Source organism: Melanaphis sacchari, unplaced genomic scaffold (assembly GCF_002803265.2).
Source record: "Melanaphis sacchari strain LSU unplaced genomic scaffold, SCAv2.0 Contig221_pilon_pilon, whole genome shotgun sequence".
Classification (NCBI taxonomy): Eukaryota; Metazoa; Arthropoda; class Insecta; order Hemiptera; family Aphididae; genus Melanaphis; species Melanaphis sacchari.
The window spans coordinates 251,789-271,997 of NW_020271098.1; the positions used below are offsets into that span (position 1 = coordinate 251,789).

General features: G+C 30.1%; 1 protein-coding gene across 1 annotated transcript; it reads left to right on the forward strand.

The window, feature by feature from the left end:
* Positions 1–5,626: 5,626 nt before the first annotated feature.
* Positions 5,627–19,962, forward strand: LOC112594146. The gene is made up of 7 exons (XM_025338801.1): positions 5,627–6,017; positions 6,564–6,810; positions 11,173–11,405; positions 12,141–12,281; positions 12,453–12,722; positions 13,699–13,901; positions 19,429–19,962. The coding sequence occupies exons 1-7, from the start codon at positions 5,679–5,681 to the stop codon at positions 19,571–19,573; spliced, it is 1,578 nt and encodes a 525-aa protein (XP_025194586.1). The 5' UTR covers positions 5,627–5,678; the 3' UTR covers positions 19,574–19,962.
* Positions 19,963–20,209: the final 247 nt, after the last annotated feature.

The following is a 20,209-nucleotide window of genomic DNA, read 5'->3' on the forward strand; positions in this document are numbered from 1 at the left end:
CGATTGATTGATTCACTGTGTAATTTAGTGATTTGTAAGTGCTTATAGTAGCCATTTATAGGTACCTTCTATCTATTATTCAAATTATTGCAGTTGTTTAAAAAACAAGAATACAATTGTACAATTGAAATGTATTTAAACTGATAGCGTGTTCTGATTATAGTTAAAATATTTTATTACTTGCATAGGGTTATGAGTAGAGCAAGGAGTATATTGGTTTTCATCTTTTTTATGTGAATGCAATGTCATAACATTTTAGAGCAAATTACGTATTAAATAATGTATATAATTATATTTTATAGCCGCAATAAAATTAGACATAATATGAAATTTAAAATTTTAAGTTATTTTTATAATTTTTCTGAGAGCTCAGTTAAAAAATTAAAATGTAATATTAAGGTTCCCCATTAATAGCTCTTAAAAAAATTTAAAAATATCATGAATTTTGTTTATAATATGCTTACAAACATTTTGAAAATCAAACTTCTATGTAATTATATATTTAAATGAAGAGTAACAATTTTACACCGTAGTTAATGAGTAACTTTGTTGTATCTATTTCAAAACATTTTTTCATTGTAATATGATTTTATATTTTCTTTAAGTTCACAATTAAATTTTTAACATTTTTTAATATAGCTATCCAATATTCATATCACAATCTTATCATAGCATGTTATGATATGCTGGTATTGCCTAGTAAAGTGAATTCGATTTTTTTGGCAAATAATAGTTAAACTTAATAAAATAAGGAAATTCAAAATTCCAACCATAATATAAATATAATAAACATATTAGAAACAAATGCAAACATACCAACTATGCCAAGAATATTTACAAAGATTCGTTGTTGAATTCAAATTATTCATTTATTATATAGTAACTTATTCAATGATGATGTAAACTAGAACCTTATACTGCAGTAAAACTATGCTATTAGTTACTTTTTTATGGCATATATATTGCTAGTATATACATTTTAGTAGTTGCTAGTACAGAAAATTACCTAAGTAAAATAACACGAAATGTTTGACCAATATAAAAAAAACGGCTTCTGATCGAACTTTTGAGTTGTGAGTAGTAGTTTCTTGTACATGTGTTATATATTATATATATAGTTAAACCTGTGTAATAAGGAATCTGAATAACGTAAAACCGGACTTTTATAAAAAAATGTTATGACCTCGGCGAGCCTAATGAATTTTTAAATACATCATTCCCTAAACAAGATAGAACCTGTTTAACTTAGAAATAGACAACATATTTTGAAATGTATCTGAATATCATGGACATATTATGTACATTGTGTATTTTAAAATTATTAGTCAATGTATATAATCTATATCAATTATATAGATTACTTGATTGCAATAAACTTATTTTATCGATAATTTTTATAGTTATATTATGATGTGGACTGCATATAAACGTATATTCAATATTATGTCAAAAAATACGTTTTAAAACTTAAAATAAAAAAATTTAACTGATTGAATCAAGTAAAAAATATAAATTAGCAATAAACGAAATTTTTTAACTTTTCAATTGTGAAAATCAAATACAATATTATTTTTTAATATATCAAAACGAAAAAATATGAAATAGAACAATGTTTGTATGGTAATAAACTTAACTATAAAAACGAATGTAAAATTCTAACTTCTAAATATGTATAAAAAATGTTTATTTAGAAAATGGCTGAATGAATAGAAAACCAAAATCCAGAGCAAACGATGAAATTATTAATTTCATCTAGAAATGGTTTTTAAATGATAAAGCAAAAAATATAAAAATTTCTGGACCAATTATATAGTTTAAAGCACTCAAAATTGCTGAACAATTGCCAAATCTAACATAAAATAGCTGGTTTGAAAGTTTTAAAAATCGACATAGTATTGTTTGACATCAATTTTTCAGCGAGTCAAATAGTTTTGATGTAAGGTCACATTGAAATAAAACATTGAAAGATATGGACCTAAAAATATTTATAATGTTTTATAACTAGGTTCATTGTTTAGCGCATTACCAAGCAAAACATTATCAGTGAAAAGTGAAGAGGGTAAAGGGAAACTTTCCAAAAAAACATTAAATGGTATTTTTATAAGTGAACATGAAAGGATAATTTGAAAAACCTTTAGTTATAGGCAAAACAAAAAAACTTAGATGCTTCAAAATTTTAGTTCCAACAACATTTTTCATAATTTGGCGAGCTAATAATAAAGTATGGATGACTAAAAGCATAAAAGAAGATTGGTTGCACATAATTAACATTAGATTACAATTAAAAACCTAAAAGTAATTTTATTTTTTGATAATACGACATGTCATCCTTATTTAAAGGAATTATTTATATGAATAAATTTAACTATTGTAAAATGGTTTTGCAATCATTGTTAACAAATATGGATAGTATAATCAATGTTAATGAATTGTTGAATAAAATAAATGTCCAAATATAATTCTTTAGTTGAAAAAATCTGTATCTGTAAATTTAATAAAACCAAATACAGTTAAAAATTGTTTCAAAAAAATCAAGCTTAATTTAGATTTGGACAAACCAACAGATGACGTTAGCAATGACGTTAACGGCTTTAAATTTCTATGTTCTACAGTAAATGAAAAAGTAGATAGTGAAGAATATGTTAACATCAATAAGTATTTATGTACTGATGGTAATGATAATAATAATATTATAAGTTGCACTCTAAAATACGTTGAACAATTCAGTTCCGATAACGAAACTGATAATGTACTATTGCATGGCAATGATATTAAAAGTATGAAAATGCCCTTAATAAAACAATACGATTAGAAGTATTCGCATTAGATCATAATTATGAAAATGCACTTGTTGGAAACAATTCTAAGTTTGAACAATTTTGTAGAAAAGAAAATGGCTAGTCATTTAACAAAACAAAAAACATTAAAAGAATTTTGGAAGAGTATGTAATTATGTATAGTAAAAAGTAGGTAAAAGGTAGTATTAAATATTATGTTCTTAACATGTAAGTATAAAACAAACGTGATTATTTTTTTAACTTTTTTTTTTACCTGTAATAAATGGAAACCTGTCTAAAATGGAAAAAATATCTAGTCCCAAACGTTTTCATATGACCATATGACACAGGTTTTGCATTACATTGTTATGCATTAGGTACTTCTTCACTTAAGTGATAACAATTTAATACGATTAAATTCCATGGTATAAACGATACTTTATTTTTATCGAAAATTATTGACTAATAAATATTTAACCAAGTCATAAAACAAAAACTATTTAATTTTTAATTTTATACAGATTTTCAACAAAACGTAAATCACATAATTTATACAACTTTCAAGTTAAGTAAATATTATTTACGTGATTTAAATACTTTTATGAAATCTTATAAAAGTTAAAATACTTACGTTAAATAATATACATATATACATAATATATTTAAATACGTATACCTACACTATAAAAAAGTTTATAAAAATATATATACTTGTTTTGCTTCCCAGTAAAATAATGAAAAAAAAAAAATGTATTTTAAAAGCATCTACTAAACCGTTTTTAAAAATCAAAATTATTCATTCTGAAAAAAATTGATTTTGTATTATTTAGCTATAAAAAGTTGTTAAATAAACGGACGCTCTATATGAGTTTTTTTTCGTAAAAACATCGATGGTCAGTCTATTAGGTAAATAAATAATCAAAGTTACTAATTCAAATCGTGAAATAGATAATATTTTGAATATAATTTTAAAATATTACAAATGGATTATGAATGGGTTACATACCCAATAAATAATAATACACATAATAGTCTTATATTCATATAGATAAAATATGCTTAAATTGGCTAAACAAAACGTTTCCTTTATTTTTTATTTATAAACAAATCGTTTTATTTAATAAATGTTATATCTAAATAGAGAATAGTAGTTAGTTGGTAGGTACCTTTATTATAATAAACGTTGCGTATATTGGATGATATTATGATGCTATACGTATATGTATATATTTATATTGTTATTTGTTATTTAAATAAATTGATATGCGCCTTACGCTTTATATATTATTTGATACCTTATAATCTTCTTCAATTATAGTTTACATAACCATAAACTAGCATAAAATAATATCGTTTACCAGGCACGTTACAATAGTTCAATAAACAATGTTTTAATGATAATATAACCATGAATATTCTTAACCGAAAGGTAATTTAAACCGAAGATGAAATAATCCATTATTACATATTATTAATTTTAACAACATTTTAACCCATTGGGAATGATGGCTTAAAAATGTCAAATAATGAACGCGATAATACCGTTTGAATAGTTATGGTTCAATAATTGTAGATAAGTTTACATAAACGACTAAAATAAATATACTATTTTTTTAGTTCTGTTTCCATTTGAAACCCTTTAAGTTTTACAAAAAACAGTTTAAGAAAAAAAATAGTAGATAGTACACAATAAGTGATAAATATATAAAACATAATTTTAGGTTTTTAAAATACTAAATAACGTGTTTTAGTGTTTACATTACTGGTATAAAATTAATTGTGCAGTATGTAATTTATCGAACCCATCAAACGTGTCAGTCAATACGTAATACAACGATACATTTTAATCAACGAAAGATTTGTTTCATCAAAATACGGATATCTAGCTATTGATGAGATTAATGACCATAATTTTGTCGATTACAAAAATGAGGGCAAATGTGGATATTATCTAGTAGAATAACTTGTTTACATCATGACCATTTCGAGAAATAGGAAGAGAAAACGTGAATTATTTTTGTATTCCGCATCTTCAAAAGTAGGAAATTATTTAAGTTAAAAAAGAAAAACTGCAATCACAAAATGTGTTTGTGTGGTATTTTTTATCGATAGAATACGTCAAGTGTAGTTGTAAAGTAAACCACGGCGCGTGTGAACTTTAAAAATCACATTCCAAAATGAAAGATTCAAGTATAGGTCCACACCGCCGTTCATATCGCGCTGTAGGATTAGACGAGTAGAATTCGATGTTTCATTATCTCGCCGCACATATAAATTATTATGATGACATTATTTATTGGCCCGTCATCGATACGGCGATACACGTGAGCCTATGGAATACGCCTAAATATGTTTTAATTAACGACTTCTAAAAATGAAGGGAAAAAAACCATAGGCTCAAACTCGAAAATCCGGATGTTCGAAAAAAAAAATGAGTGGGCTAGTGAGAAGGTGGAATAACACACCGCAATAATTTCCGCAGTCATGGTGACAAAAACACACGCGGGGATTGGAAGATCTCGCTTAAACAACGACCAGGAAGAAATCGAAATGCATCTATTGCAAATCGGGGTCACTACTACAATACATATTATATACATATATTGTATGGAATATAGTTATAATATACACGTGTATGCGCAAATATACTTCCGATGCGTTTACACATCCCGCGAGGCGATTGACGGCGGTGGGATCTATCCTCTTCTCTTTCTCGCTCACTCTCTTCCTTTCTCCTCTAATCCACTTCACACTCTCTCGCCCTGTCTCTCTCTCACACTCTCTTTCACTCTTTGGCGCGCGCGCGCTTGCTCGTCGGGCAAAGAAAACCGGTAAACGCGGACCTCTCGGACGCCGGTCCGGTCAGTGCGATGCCAACTGTGTTAGCGTTCGCGTTACACGATGACGACCGTCGTCAACCATCATCTACCTCCGTGGTCCGCCGTTGTCGTTTCGATCTCCGCGATCGTCCTCTCGTTGACACCGTCATCGCTGTGTTCGGTGCAGCCGTTCAGCAGCGGCAACGGGCTATGGGATGATCTGGTGGGCAAGTGCGACGGCCCCAGGAACACGATGGACTGCGTGCGAAGCCGGCTGTACAATTACGTCGATCACACGTTCGATTCCGACTTTAACATCACCGACGGGCTGGCGTTCACGAAGAACTCCAACGACTACGAGACCATGTGCCCCGGAAACAACGAAACCACGTCCCACCGGGAAGCCCGAGCTCCTGAAATGGTAACGATATTGTTTTTGCGTCTCGTTTTCTATCCTAACGACGTTTTGCTGCGACAATCGTCTACGGGTCGTTCGTTTTATATTCGTATTATTGATTTTACTAAATCGATTGACTCTCGAGAAGTCGCGCCGTGACCGCTAACCGCAGGAGGAACCGCAAATCCGGCCCACTCATCCTATTTTGGCTGTATACGACTACAGGAATAGCACGTTTGCATTATTTGTCGTGGAATTTTTATGTGCTGAATTGCACACCACTTCCTATGGTTAGGTTAAGTAGAACTTAATGTAATAATAATATGCTAAATCGTAAATTGTGTGAGAACATTTTACCGTAATAATAATATTCGACTGATTAAAACCGGTCAGCGACTGTGTTCCAACATACGACGGTCAACTGGTTTGTTTGGTTTGTTACGAAATAACTGTTTTAATCTGGTTTAGAAGAACATTCTTGTAATTTAGTTATTTAATTATTTTATAATATTATCCGATTGGCGGTGTTATAATCTCGTTTTAATTCTTGATCGTTATTTTGGTTTTCAGGAAGACGAAGCAGTGGCCGATGACGGCTGGGGCGACGTCACAGAACAACTTTACAACAAAGGTGCTAAATACTTGGCAACCCATGACTTCGAAGCCACAGTACCAAGTTTTTTGGGTGGTGGACCAGGTGCTAAAGTTCGTTTATCGCCCAAAAAAATTTTGCCCGATGGCGGTATAATTCTGCGGATGGACGTGTTGCCAGCTGAAAGAGACGCCCGATCACCTAGGTTCATGCATAAGATGATAAGTAAGCAACACGTTTTATAATAATGCATAGGATCTTATCTTAAGACTTAAATTAATTCAAACTCTATATACGTGTTATTATAGTAAGTCATGGTTAAGATAATTATAGTAATTTAGTTGTCTATATGTGTATTATTTCAATGTCCGTATACGTTTAATACTATAAAACCCAACGGTTAAGTACCTACGTATTTTTCAATTGAAATTCCAACCTAAATCTCAATAAGTAGTTTAATTCATACACGTTGTACATTATAAGTCAATTTATGACCAATATTACCATAAGGCATAAACTAAATATACACATTTTTTTATCTACTTAAGCTGTGTTAATCAATTTTAATTAAATTACAAATGTTCATTAAATACTGTCAAAACGAACATATTTTTAGGCGAGATGTTGAATTTACTCAATTTTTTTTTTTTTAATTAAAGCAATTAGTCACGAACATATTTAAATACATTATTAAAAAGAGAAAGCATTAAAACCGTCTATAAAGAACCTTGAACTTGATTTGTCTGGACTCTAACTACGACGCCTCCGATTTACCAGCGAGCTATAATGTGTGTCAAAACGATGTCTTATCGTAAATACGCCGTGATTTGCAACAAGCTATCTTGATTAAAACTAAACATAACATTTTAACATTCTAATACTAATCGTTTGTTTGTTATTTTTTATGCACACATTATTTACTCTTTTCATTGTTTCAACAAACTACGCATATTATATTTTCAAATTATTTATATTTTATCTATAATATACGTTGTTTTTCGTAAATAAAAATAGAATACTAAAAAATTATTTCAAGTGCAATAGATGATATCATAACTAATAGAGCTTGTAAATAATAATAATAATCCCTAAAATCTAATCATAATAAAGTTTATTAATACATTGTTCTTAAACATTAATTCGTACATATATACATAATCATTGGTGTTTAAGTTTATTACGTACATGAAGATAATAATCTATTATTTTAGTTTATCAGTACGCTAGGTTATTTGTTTTTTTCTTCATAATTTATAAATTAATTAATAAAGTATTATTTGTATTTGATTTGTTTAAAATTGCAGTAGAGTAAAATAGTACTGCATAATTATAAAGTTAGTTTCCTAAATCTTCATGTCATGCCCCAGTCCACCAATCAGTTAATTGTTATTATTAGAGGTAGATAATAAAAAATATTGGTTCAATATAATATGGTACTAAAAGTATATGATGATATAGATACTTCAAAATATAATATAATCAATATTTTTAGTAATAATATATTAAGGAGATTTCACACTACAGTTTTTTTGATGAAAAATGTACTTATTCTAATGCATTGACTTGAATTTTACTAATGAAAGTTTTTAAAAAATATTTGAGTTTATTATGAAATTTATTTTTACAAGGTATAATAAATGTTACACACTCACATGTATAATATATCACAAAATAACTAAAACCGAAATTATTTCATGGTGAAATGTTATAAGTCATAGACCTACCTAAACGAATTCCAACATAACAATTTGAGTTTTACACTACTAATAATTTTGAACTCAAAACCTGTTTTTTTTTTTTTTTTGTTCCGTAATCTTCAAACTTATATCTAACTTATTATTTTTTAAAAGAAGAACTCTAACTTGAAGTGTATAAATAAATCCATATTTTTAGAAATTTCAATGACATTTTTTTTATGATTCTGAATGTAAGATTCAAAAAAAACTTCATAATAAATTCAAATATGTTTTCAAAATTATTATCAAAGTAAAACTCAAATCAGTACGTTAGAATGCGTATAGATCTATTTTACTAATAAAAAACGATGATATAGAATCCCCTTGAATTGATCTACTGGTTAAAATATATATACTATATTTTTAAATTTAATGGAAACATATTATTTGACAGATATATAAATCCTGAACAATTAAGAATATTTAAGTGGATTCCAAAATAAAGAAGTCAAAAATAACAACATTTTTCTGTAGTTTATTTGGCTTCAAAGAGTTTAAAATAAAGTTTTTATAGCTGTTTTATTATACATACCTTAACATTTTAAATAACATATTTTCACCGAACATGATATCGACATATATATAATATATTGTACATCATTTTAAAGCGATATTAAATACGCCTAAATCATAAAATATAATAACTACCTACACATTGATCACACAGTTATACTGTATTTAAATATAAAATTTAACTCAATATATAGAAGGGAATTTCATTTTTAAACACAAAATCCAGTGATATTATTTTACACTTCAAATATAATATAATCTAGGCTCTATAAAATATTTTAAGTATTAAAGCTTTCCCTTCCATTTTGGGTACATCAATGGACATAATTTATTTTATGGCAGGCACATAAGCTATTATAGCTAGTATCAAACAAAATTTTACATTCAAAATTAATTTTATAGACTCAAAATACCTTAATAATAATAATACTAGGTACAAAAAAAAAAACAGTATTAAAAAACTAATATTTTTAGCACTGATATTATGAATGTTTAATATTTAGAATTTAAGAGTGATTACTTGTGGTCTGTAAATAGCTATTATAATACGGGGAAATTTAATTTACAATAATTATATTTGTATTAAAAAAATATTTTTCATGCTTTATTTTAATAAAATTAAACAAATAACTAGAATTTTGAAAATTCTATTTATAATATCGCAGTAACATCTAGAATATAAGTTGATTACAAGTTTTTTGTTTATAATTTATGGTATTTAAAAAACCTTATCCGTAAAAACAAACAACTGAATTTTATTCAGAACACTATTTTTAATCTTTTATTCGAAAAAAATTATTGAAAATATTTTATTGAAGTTAGTTAAGAACGAAATTAACTAATGTGACAATGTTTCGGTCATTTATGCAATTTTTTTAATAACAAAATTTGTTCAAAATAATGAATCAAACGATATTCGAGTTTAACTTGAAAATCTAAGATAAATAATACATTGCTCACGGTTTAGTATAGAAATATTCACGAACACTGTAGGTTCTCAAGGCATTTTAAAACATCTAAGGACAGCGTTAACATTAATTTTAGGTCTAAAAGAATATTTATTTAACGATTGAACCAAAATAGATTGATTAGGAAAGTATTTATCTATGTCAAAAATTTTACTTGATAACTAATTCAATACATATTCAATTAGTTTCGGTTCATCGCGCGTCGCGTGTGCGACGATTTCAAATGATTTTCACGCTAACTACAAACACGCCGGTTGTCATTCAAATTGTATGGAATTAAGTACTTGTCCACCCACCCATTTTTGTCGTGTATTTAGTACTGTTTACGGAACCAATATTAATATTAATAATTAGTTAATCGTCGTGCAACGGTGATAATATTACTATTATCATCGTTATTGTCGTGTTCATAATGTTTTTTTTTTTTTACAAACGACATCGCATGGACGTGGGAAAAATAGTTGTTTTTTTTTTATGCGTGTTTATGAATTAACATAATTGTATTATTATTAATTTGAAAACCGACAGTGCGTATAGTGCGTGTGGTACACTCAACAACAGGAAAATGAAATCCGCTTTCTGCTGCACTCTTAGGCTAGCATGCCGTTTTGGAATAATAATGTATTTCATTAGCCTAGATTTACGTGATAGTAATTGGTATCGCGTATATGAGTTTTGCAAAGCCAAGTGAAAAACTAAACGAAAAACAACAGTTTGACAACACGTAATTTTTCGGTGTGCTAATTAATGGCACGATGGAATAGTAATAATAATACCAACTAATAATAATATATTGTAATAAGACGATTCACGACGCTCGTGATGAAAGACCCGTCGTTGGTATAGTCATAGTACCGCGTTTTACCTATACTGTAACATGACTAATTGATATGTTATGATAATAGAAACCGTGGCTCGGGATGTAACACATTAACAGACTTATTTCAAGAGTAAATATAGGATGATATCTGTAATTAAAATTTAACTACCTATTGTATACGTTTTCACGTGTTAGTTTTTATTTACATAAATAATTTATAAGAATGTTAAAATTTTTGAACAGATATTTTTGATTAAAAAATTGAAAAAAATCATGTTTAATAAAAAAAATATACATTTTATTCAAATTTTAATAAGAAATATATTTTCTACTTTTTCCATTATTTTATCAATTCAATTAGAAGTTATTGCTTAATAATTTAACTGTGTTTTTTTAACTTGATAATAATTTATGTATTAAGTTATATAAAATAATTAATTGATTACATTACTTTAGTGCTTAAACTTTTTTTAGCTACATATTTTAAAGCTGATTAACATATTAAGTATTTAAGCGCCTTGATAATAATGAGCATGTATATTTTTCACAGAGCAACTGTTCAAAAAGAAACTAATGTCTAGCGGGATGGCTTTGATGTTAATAATCAAATTGATCAAAATCAAGGTGCTGTTCTTGTTGCCGTTATTAATCGGAGCGGGCGCCGCCAAGAAGATATTACTGAAAGTTCTACTGTTCGTATTCCCACCGTTAGCTCATTTGTTCAAGCTCTGTTCGTACTATCATCATCACGCCTCCAAGTTTTATCATTTCCACCATCACAAGGTATGCAAATACGATTAATAGATATTCACTAGTTGGTATTGCGTAAATCCAATAAGATTTCATACAGATAAATAACGGTTTTCAATTAAGGTTGACCGAATCAGCTCACCTATGATCCATCGTTTTTTTTTTAAGAATCACCTTATTAATTTTTGCTGTTCACATACTAGTTTTCTAATCGGCACTATACACCATATTTAAATAGGTACGTCCGGTGGACGTAAATGATCAGTAGGTATGCACTTAATTGATATTGTACGTACACAACAAGTTTGAAATCAAATTATCGTATGCGCAAAATTATTATACAGCGATTCTGCCGAATAACGATAAGATAATCGTTAAAGAAACTCGAAACATTATACATGTAGCCACTACGATGATTTAAGAGGTCAAGAAACATATATAATTAAATAACCTATGTGTCCATTTGTCATAATTACTACCGCGTCAAAACTTCATTATACGTATTCTCGTCTCATTTATAATAATGCTAATATAATGCACATATTAAATACATCGCACTTTCGTGTAATTGACAGTCCTCATTAATTATTGCAACCGTCACTGACAAGTAGTGTTATCATATTGTTTCGACGAAAGCGGTATGCTATAGGTATATGCGATAAATTCAGAGCATAATTTGTTATTGATATATAAACTATTTTATAATTATTAAAAAATATTATGCTACAATCGTATTATTTACTTACAACAACGTTCTTTCATTTACAGGTAAAACACCACCACCACCATCTCAAGGTACCGGTACCAGTACCTGTGCCCATCAAACCACCACCAGGTTACCACAGTGATTACTATCCTGGCCCCACGTTAGACCATCCACCGCCAGCGGGACCTTACGATTCGCCAGAGGTAAAGTTATATTAGCTACATCAAATTACAAATATTGTATAATATTGTTTATTTGGCTGTTCTCCCGTTTTTGCGATGTTAACTCTGCATAACGGTACTGTCCAAATTGACCTGACCTAACCCAATCATAATTGTTTAATTATTTGTATTGATTTTGACGATCGTTTGTAGCTTTTAAGTGGCAGTGACTATTACAACCGTAACGGTATAGACATGAACAACGTGGTGTCAGATCACGCGGACGAGCTCGCCAGTTGGGGTTTGGGCGAATACGGGGAAGGTACGTCTCAGTACGATGCACCCAAGTATTCGTATTCATCATCACCAGCGCAGTACGAACCGCTCAAGTACGGTGGAAACGGCGATAATAGTGGTGGCAGTGTAGGCCCTCCACCATCGCCGTACGCCGATAAATACGTCAAAAGGCTGGACAATACTCCCGTGAGTATGAATCAGAATGTTTTCCAATTAGATTTCATTTAGTTTTCCATGACTCGTAGGTGACCCAATGATAAGTCTATCGAGTTTTCCCCCCGCCATGGTCCAAACCGACGTGTTCGAAACACAGATTATGCATTTATATAAAAATATTCTAGGTTAATATGAAGTAAGTTCTCATACAACATGAACGAATCTAGTCATTTTCATTGGCTCGGGTCAACCCATAAATCTTATAGCATACGAACATCAAGACAAATATGTAGATATAGGCTAAGCAGTAAAATACTAGTTTTATGTTTTTGTGAAAATACATTTTTAAATCGAAAAACGCTAGTAAACTCATTTGTTTTGAGATACCATCAATGATTTTGACTCGTCGATATTTTAGTGTCCGAAAGTATACTGCAGTATACGATGTTGTCTGTCAAATGAATGTAAATATATATAACTCTATGAGTCATATCATACGTGATATAAGATGAAATTTAGCGCTAAAGGTATTTGAACTCTCGGCGGTAGTAAATAACGAGCAAAACTTGTTCCGGGAGTACGATCACATAAAACTACGTATTATGTTGCTTTATGGGCGACCAGAACGAATCCCGTCAACATCAATGGTTCAGTACGAGTACTTAACATTTTTCGTTTAGAACCGACGACAATCGGGGAACTGTTTGTGTGACGCTTCCTAAGTTATTGAAAATCTACCGTCGTCTATTGGATAAGATTGTACATAATTACATTTAAATATACATAATATATAGGTATATAATATTTGCTAATACTAGAGAATTCAGTGCATGTACGCAATACAAGCGTATAATATCGGGTACGTCCGTTTCGAGCGCGGCAAAGGGTCTTACGTTTTTTTTTATCTCTGCGTCCCTGCTCGACGCCGCCAACAACATCGTGGCATTTACTCGTGTATTTACATGATTATTGTTTGTAAAGCAATCACCTACGTAACTGATTTCAGGCCATGGGCAGACCACCGCCCGCGCTGCAATCGGTGGCGACGCACGACCCAGTGTACACTCCGGTCGTACAGAAATTAGACGAGATATTCCATGAATTGGCTGTGCGAGAAGAACCGTGCAAAGAGAAATTGGTGTGCAAGATGTATGGCGATCCCGGCAGGTTCAGCCCCCACAGCAATCTGGTGTCCGCACAGCTGAGCAGGTAATGAATCCGACTATTTCCGGTTTTCAAACATTTTTATATAATACGCGCTCGACATTATAATATTATTATAGTTTGTTATATTTGTCTACCGTGTACGATATTGTCGGTTTCGAATTTACATGTTTACGCGCGACTTCGAACAAAAGGGGCGGGAGTAAGATGTGCGGTAGGAGCCGTACAAAACCCGTTCGCCTACTTCCTAGACATTTTTTTTTCTTCTTTCTTTTCCAGTGATGAAAAAATACAAATAAATAAAGATATATATATATATAATACAAAAACGACCCGCGCTACGCGACCCACTTGTACATAACCTGTTCACTACCCGACTACAGCCGGGATGACCTACTTGGTGCGCCGCCTCCGGCCTATGGAACTACTATATTATGATAATTCGTTATAGGTCACGGCCTTGAACTTGTTGCCAGGCTCACTTGCTCGCAGGTCGGATATAATAACACGTATAGAAATCGCGTCGGTGACAAAACTGAAAATGACACAATAAACTAATGGAAATTATTTTTCCGACGTACGCACAACAATAACGATATTACGTATAATTATATAATTTATATATATAACATAATATATATTTATATTATACTTACACGTTCCACCACCAGATGATTGATGAATTTTACACGCGCGTTACCTTACGTTACGTTACGTTACGTACAGGGGGTTAATTTTGTGAGATTCACCAGCTCCTAATGCACCGAGGAGCATTTAATTAAAAAATATTTAAAGTTTTAAAAGCTTTTATGTATTGTAAGACGTCTATCTGGAATGCGATGATGTGAAATTTTTTTTCAAATGGACCGCGAGAAAGGAAATTATTGTCCCGTCTTAAATTTGGCACACTTTTAAATTGAATTGGAACTACGCCTATATGTACATTATGTTTATATATATACATACATACATACATATACTTATTTGATAAGTACTGTGATAAATATTTACACATGTTGTGTCGTATTGAGTTACAAATTATGAGCCTTTTACGTGTTGCTATACAGTATAATATACATTGGTACCTACACTCGAAACCATAACGCCACGGCGATTTATTAGACCGAAACCACATTCGACCGAAGCGTACCGCGAAAGTCAACTAGAAGCACGTATGTTTTAATTTTGTGAAATTTGATTAATTCAATTGCGAGAAAAAAAAAATTTAAAAAGAAAAAAAGATACTGATCGCTCGTGTATGTATAATATATTTTTATGACGCACGCGTGTTCCACATAATATGAATACTTGCGTTGTCGATTAAACAACGCATTTATTATTTTATATATAGTTGGACGAGTCTAAATAATTTAAATTGGCTTATAAAAATTAATTCTGTGCTAATATTGTTTTATATATATTACTAAAGATATAATTATATTATTAAATATTATGGCAGTGTTTAAATAAATTATAAAATAAAATAAATATTTTAAAAAAATTACGTAATAAATAATTTTTAAATGTTGCATATAATGTAAGTAAATAAAATATTTGGAATTACATTACAACTATAATATATTATCATACTATTCACGTTTAATTACCTTAAAGCTATTTCTTATTAAATATTCAATATCTTCTTTAAAATCCAATATAAATACGTGGTCACTAAAAGCACGATATCAATTATCTAACTTAATAATTAAATATTATTTTGAACATCAATATAATCACAGATAAAATAATAAATTGTATTCATTAAAATTTTTCCGTCATTATAACATGGATTTTAAACGTGAAAACCCGTTTTGTCATGATATGTATCGTAACGAATATGTTTCACACAAATATTCACGGTTGAATACTAGTAAATCTATTGACTATTTAACATCGCTAATCCAGAATTTTTTCACAATATGTTTTAAGACTACCCTTAGGCGTAATAATTTAAACAATATTTTCATTAGCATTTAATAAATAACTATACACGAAGATACATAATTTTATCGATTGTTCATTAATCATACAACCGTTTCAATTTATATTTAAAAAAAAAAATGTTTTATTAATTAAAAAAATAAACCAACTGATTTACTTAGTTATACATTCCTATTATTATTATTATTATTAATATTTTTGTAACAACGTCATTTATCAGGTCAATAACCAAAATCATCACGTGTGTGACATTAAAATATATCGTTTTTCTATATGTCAATTTCCGTTGAATCCATTTCGTTCAAAATCCTCTTATTATTAAGAAGACATAAATTATCCCATAAATATATTTGCATATGATTTATGAGTGTTATAATTCAGTCCGCTATTTCTCTAGACGCTCATATCTGAAATAGCTTAAAAAATGGTCTTATTAGCTTTGAATTAAAACCTACAGAAATTGTATTATCTCACGGGACAATACTACAATATTTAAGTTATTATGAATGAGTTAAACGTGCATTACACGTGAGAATAATATGATTACCTTGACTTGTATATTTTCTAAAGACAATTGAACGAAGATTTGTTAACTGCAGACGACAAACAATATTTACGCTGTCATAAGTAACCACGAACATATTATAATACAGTATAATAATTATACTTCAGTATTGTTTAGATAAACAAAATACGGATGTCATTAATTAATGTCTTGTATAAATCATATTCGATTTGTCCACGGCACAAATAACGGACAATGAAAAACCCATGCTCAATGTATACAATAATAATAATAATAATAATAATGAAATCTCCTTAGCATAGGTCACTTTCTTTGACAAAATAATACGCTATAGATACCTATATTATATACCACTGCGATGCATCACGTAGTGATGATTTTGATCGGGCAGACTATGTATAAAAAAAAATTAAAAAAAACAATGTCCTTGAATACTTTCATTTCATCTCTTCTCCGATATTCCGCCCACAGACTGATTTCTTCTAAACATCATCACAACGTCATACGCACAACTAATACAATTTCATTATTTCACGATTCATAATGTATTGCTTCCACTCGAGTCATTGTAACAAATGTGTTATTATTTCCATTATTATCATTATGGTTGTTATTATTATTATTATTATTATTATTATTATTACTATATTGTACGTACGTGATTCCATTGTTAGCATACTGACACAAATAATTCGCTGCCGATTCGTTGACACATACGTACTAAGAAAATGTCCGAACAATCGGCTTGTCATCCCGCAAAACTAGGTACATTATTATTGCCCACATGGCACACGCTCAGGAATGAACATCGTGGGCAACCATCTTCAAGCCTAATTTCTCCGACTGTTTTAGCAAATATAATATATACTTGCTATTCAACGAACACTATTAATACTTGCGTAATTACAAACTCGTTTTTACTATTTGAAGTTCTCCGCTTCATACGTGTTAAAAGCATATTACTATAAATATTATGTATTACACGGAATCTCGTGAAAATTTATATGCAATGCTGACAACTCTGGATTGCCCGTTTTGATTGATTTATGTAAACAGTTGAGCTGATATTCTCTAAATAAGTGAACGAGTATAGTATTTATATAGCACATAGCCTGCTCAGTAAAATATATCATTAAATTACTAAAAAAATATAATAAGATTATGTGTTACGATAATATCATTACGATGTCTGACGAAAGGTACTGATTGTAAAGCGTCTCAAAATTTCCAGTATTAAAAATCTCATAGTAAGGCTGGATCCAATTTTTTTTTTAAATTCAATATATTTATATTAATTGTTTAGCGCAAGGTGATATTTACTTAACATTAAAAAAAAAAGCCATAATCAAATGCATATAGGTTTTTCTTAATTGCATAATGCATATTAATGTGATTGGAAAATAATACGATCTTATTATCATTATCTTCAATTGGGCTCAAGTGAAATTTTTAGGCTTCTTAATTTAGTTTCTGTGTACTTTCGATAGCAAACACGGAAGTGCTTGACTGTGAAAAGTTCTGGGTTTCAACGTAGTGTTGGTTTTTATCTTCGCATAATATGGCCATAAAACATCTTTGAATGCCCTAGAAGATTAAAATATATAATATTCCATAAGATTACTTAAACATTTAATTATAGTGTGTATGAAAGACTTGGTCAAATTACTAGAACAGAGATAAAAATCGACTTTTTCATTGCTGAGCATAGCTTATAATTTACAAGTGACGGAAATTTTTCAAAATTATAAACAAATAATTTAAATAATAATGGAAATATATTTGTTTTATCGCACATTTATTATATTATATTTAACATTTATGTATGACAATTTTTTTTCACTCATCTTGTTTGTATCGGACGTAAACACTTGACGGATGTATTCCGCGTATAAATATATGAGACGTTTTGTCGATGAATATAATTTAGAAAAATAAGTGGCGCAAATAATAATAGGTACTTAGTACCCACTCATTCATCATCGTAGAATAAAATCAAGTATTAAAAACACACTGTAATAAAAGATTTCAACACTCTTCGTAAGCCATACCCACCGTAAATATATATACATTATACATATATATATATAAGTATAATACATAAAAAATATACAATATCATTTCAATATACACAATTATTGTGAATGGTTTTTTTTTTTTTTTTTTTTTAACCGCGGCAAAATTGAAACGATCCGAGATTTGTCTGAGTAAAGCCAAAAAAATTTAACGAAATACCGAGTTAATATTATTATCAAATATCATTGTACAATGAAAATTACTTGTAATCCAGCTCCCTCAACACGTGTTCGAAATCGACCACAGTACTGCGCAGTTCACAACAGTGTTTTTCCGTACAATACAGGTTCATTTAGAGTAATATATATATATATATATAAAACATACACTCCGCGCACTAATGACATCGTACTATTTTGGGAGCATAATTTTTTTATTTTTTTTTTCTCATCGTGAGGGGTTATATATTTTCCAACTACAAAACAATTTACGCGACCACGTTTAATACGCGTCTTGATTACCCGTGTACAACTTGCAATTCTACGATACAATAGTGTGTATACTACTACAAGGTTGTTAGAATTCGCCTCCTCGGTCATGGTCACTATTTCTCCAAATTCGGTTTTTGATTTCTAACGCGATAATTATGTTCTCTTTTATGTCATGCCAAGCTAGAGAGTGTACTTAATAATGCACTATAATATTCCGTGGTAAGTACGACGGACTACCTATACGTCAGAAAATAATACAATTTAATACGATAAATGACTAGTGTCGACAACAATACGTTCGAGTGACTTAACTGTTCCATGACGTGTTTATACCGGTGTCGGTATCCTTTTAGTATACCACAACATAACGACTTATACACAAAGTATTTTATTATAGATACCTCGTATATTCTCCGGAGGGTGCGTCGGGTGATTAAACTGATCTGTGATCACTGTTATAGGTTAATATGTTTTATAAAGGACCATATGGTTGTGCGCGTCAATGGTCCGAACGACATTGACCCGACGATCCGTGGCCCGTTATGGATTTCAATGGCGTATTAATCTCTTAACGATTTCTGTTTTTCTTTTTTGTGTACAGCGAGACGGCTGCTAGTTCTGGCGGAAGAACGAACGTCAGCGCGGACGCCGCGAGACTATGGCGTTACGTGCAAGCGGCTAAAGAAGGCCAAAATGGCGAAGACTGTCGCATCCTCTTCCAGGCGTGCAACATGATCGGACTATGATGATACGACTGACGAGTTACTCACCGCTATTGATTAATCAAAAAAAAAAAAATAAATAAATAAAATAATAAGAAAGAAAGAACAATTAGAAGAAATACACATATTTTCTACTTGATCTACCGGTACATGGGTTTTCACACAGTTTTAGCGACTAAGGCGTTACAATCCATTCTTGACAATGATAAATTACTTAATTATTATTTATATTTTAAATACGTGCAACACTAACGAGATACGCACAGTATACGTATAGGTGTAGAATAAAGTACCTAGTAATAATATTATATGCACACATCTAGTCACCTCAATTGTTCGTAGATATAGGGCAGCGGTCATAGATATACCTAACCAGACAATTAAGTTAATCGATCATCGATTATTATGCGTACCATATTTTTTGTACGTGTACTGTTGAAATCCGATTTGCAAATAAATACCTCATATTTTAGTACAAATATGCCTGCACGAAAATTTTCCTAGACATTAACACGAAAGCATTACAAAATCTATCGAAATTCAATGTAAAAAATCGTGCTCGTAATCTTTATATATATATGATGTATCAGATGTATTTTTTATAGGTAAAACACACTCAAATTTTTCCATTGCTAAAGCATATCGCACTTAATATTTTCA

Bases quoted from the DNA above. Each gene is read 5' to 3' on its own strand.
- LOC112594146 (XM_025338801.1), top strand. From the start codon at position 5,679: ATGACGACCGTCGTCAACCATCATCTACCTCCGTGGTCCGCCGTTGTC. The intron at 6,811-11,172 runs GTAAGCAACACG...TATTTTTCACAG, and splicing joins GTTCATGCATAAGATGATAA to AGCAACTGTTCAAAAAGAAA. The intron at 12,282-12,452 runs GTAAAGTTATAT...GATCGTTTGTAG, and splicing joins GACCTTACGATTCGCCAGAG to CTTTTAAGTGGCAGTGACTA.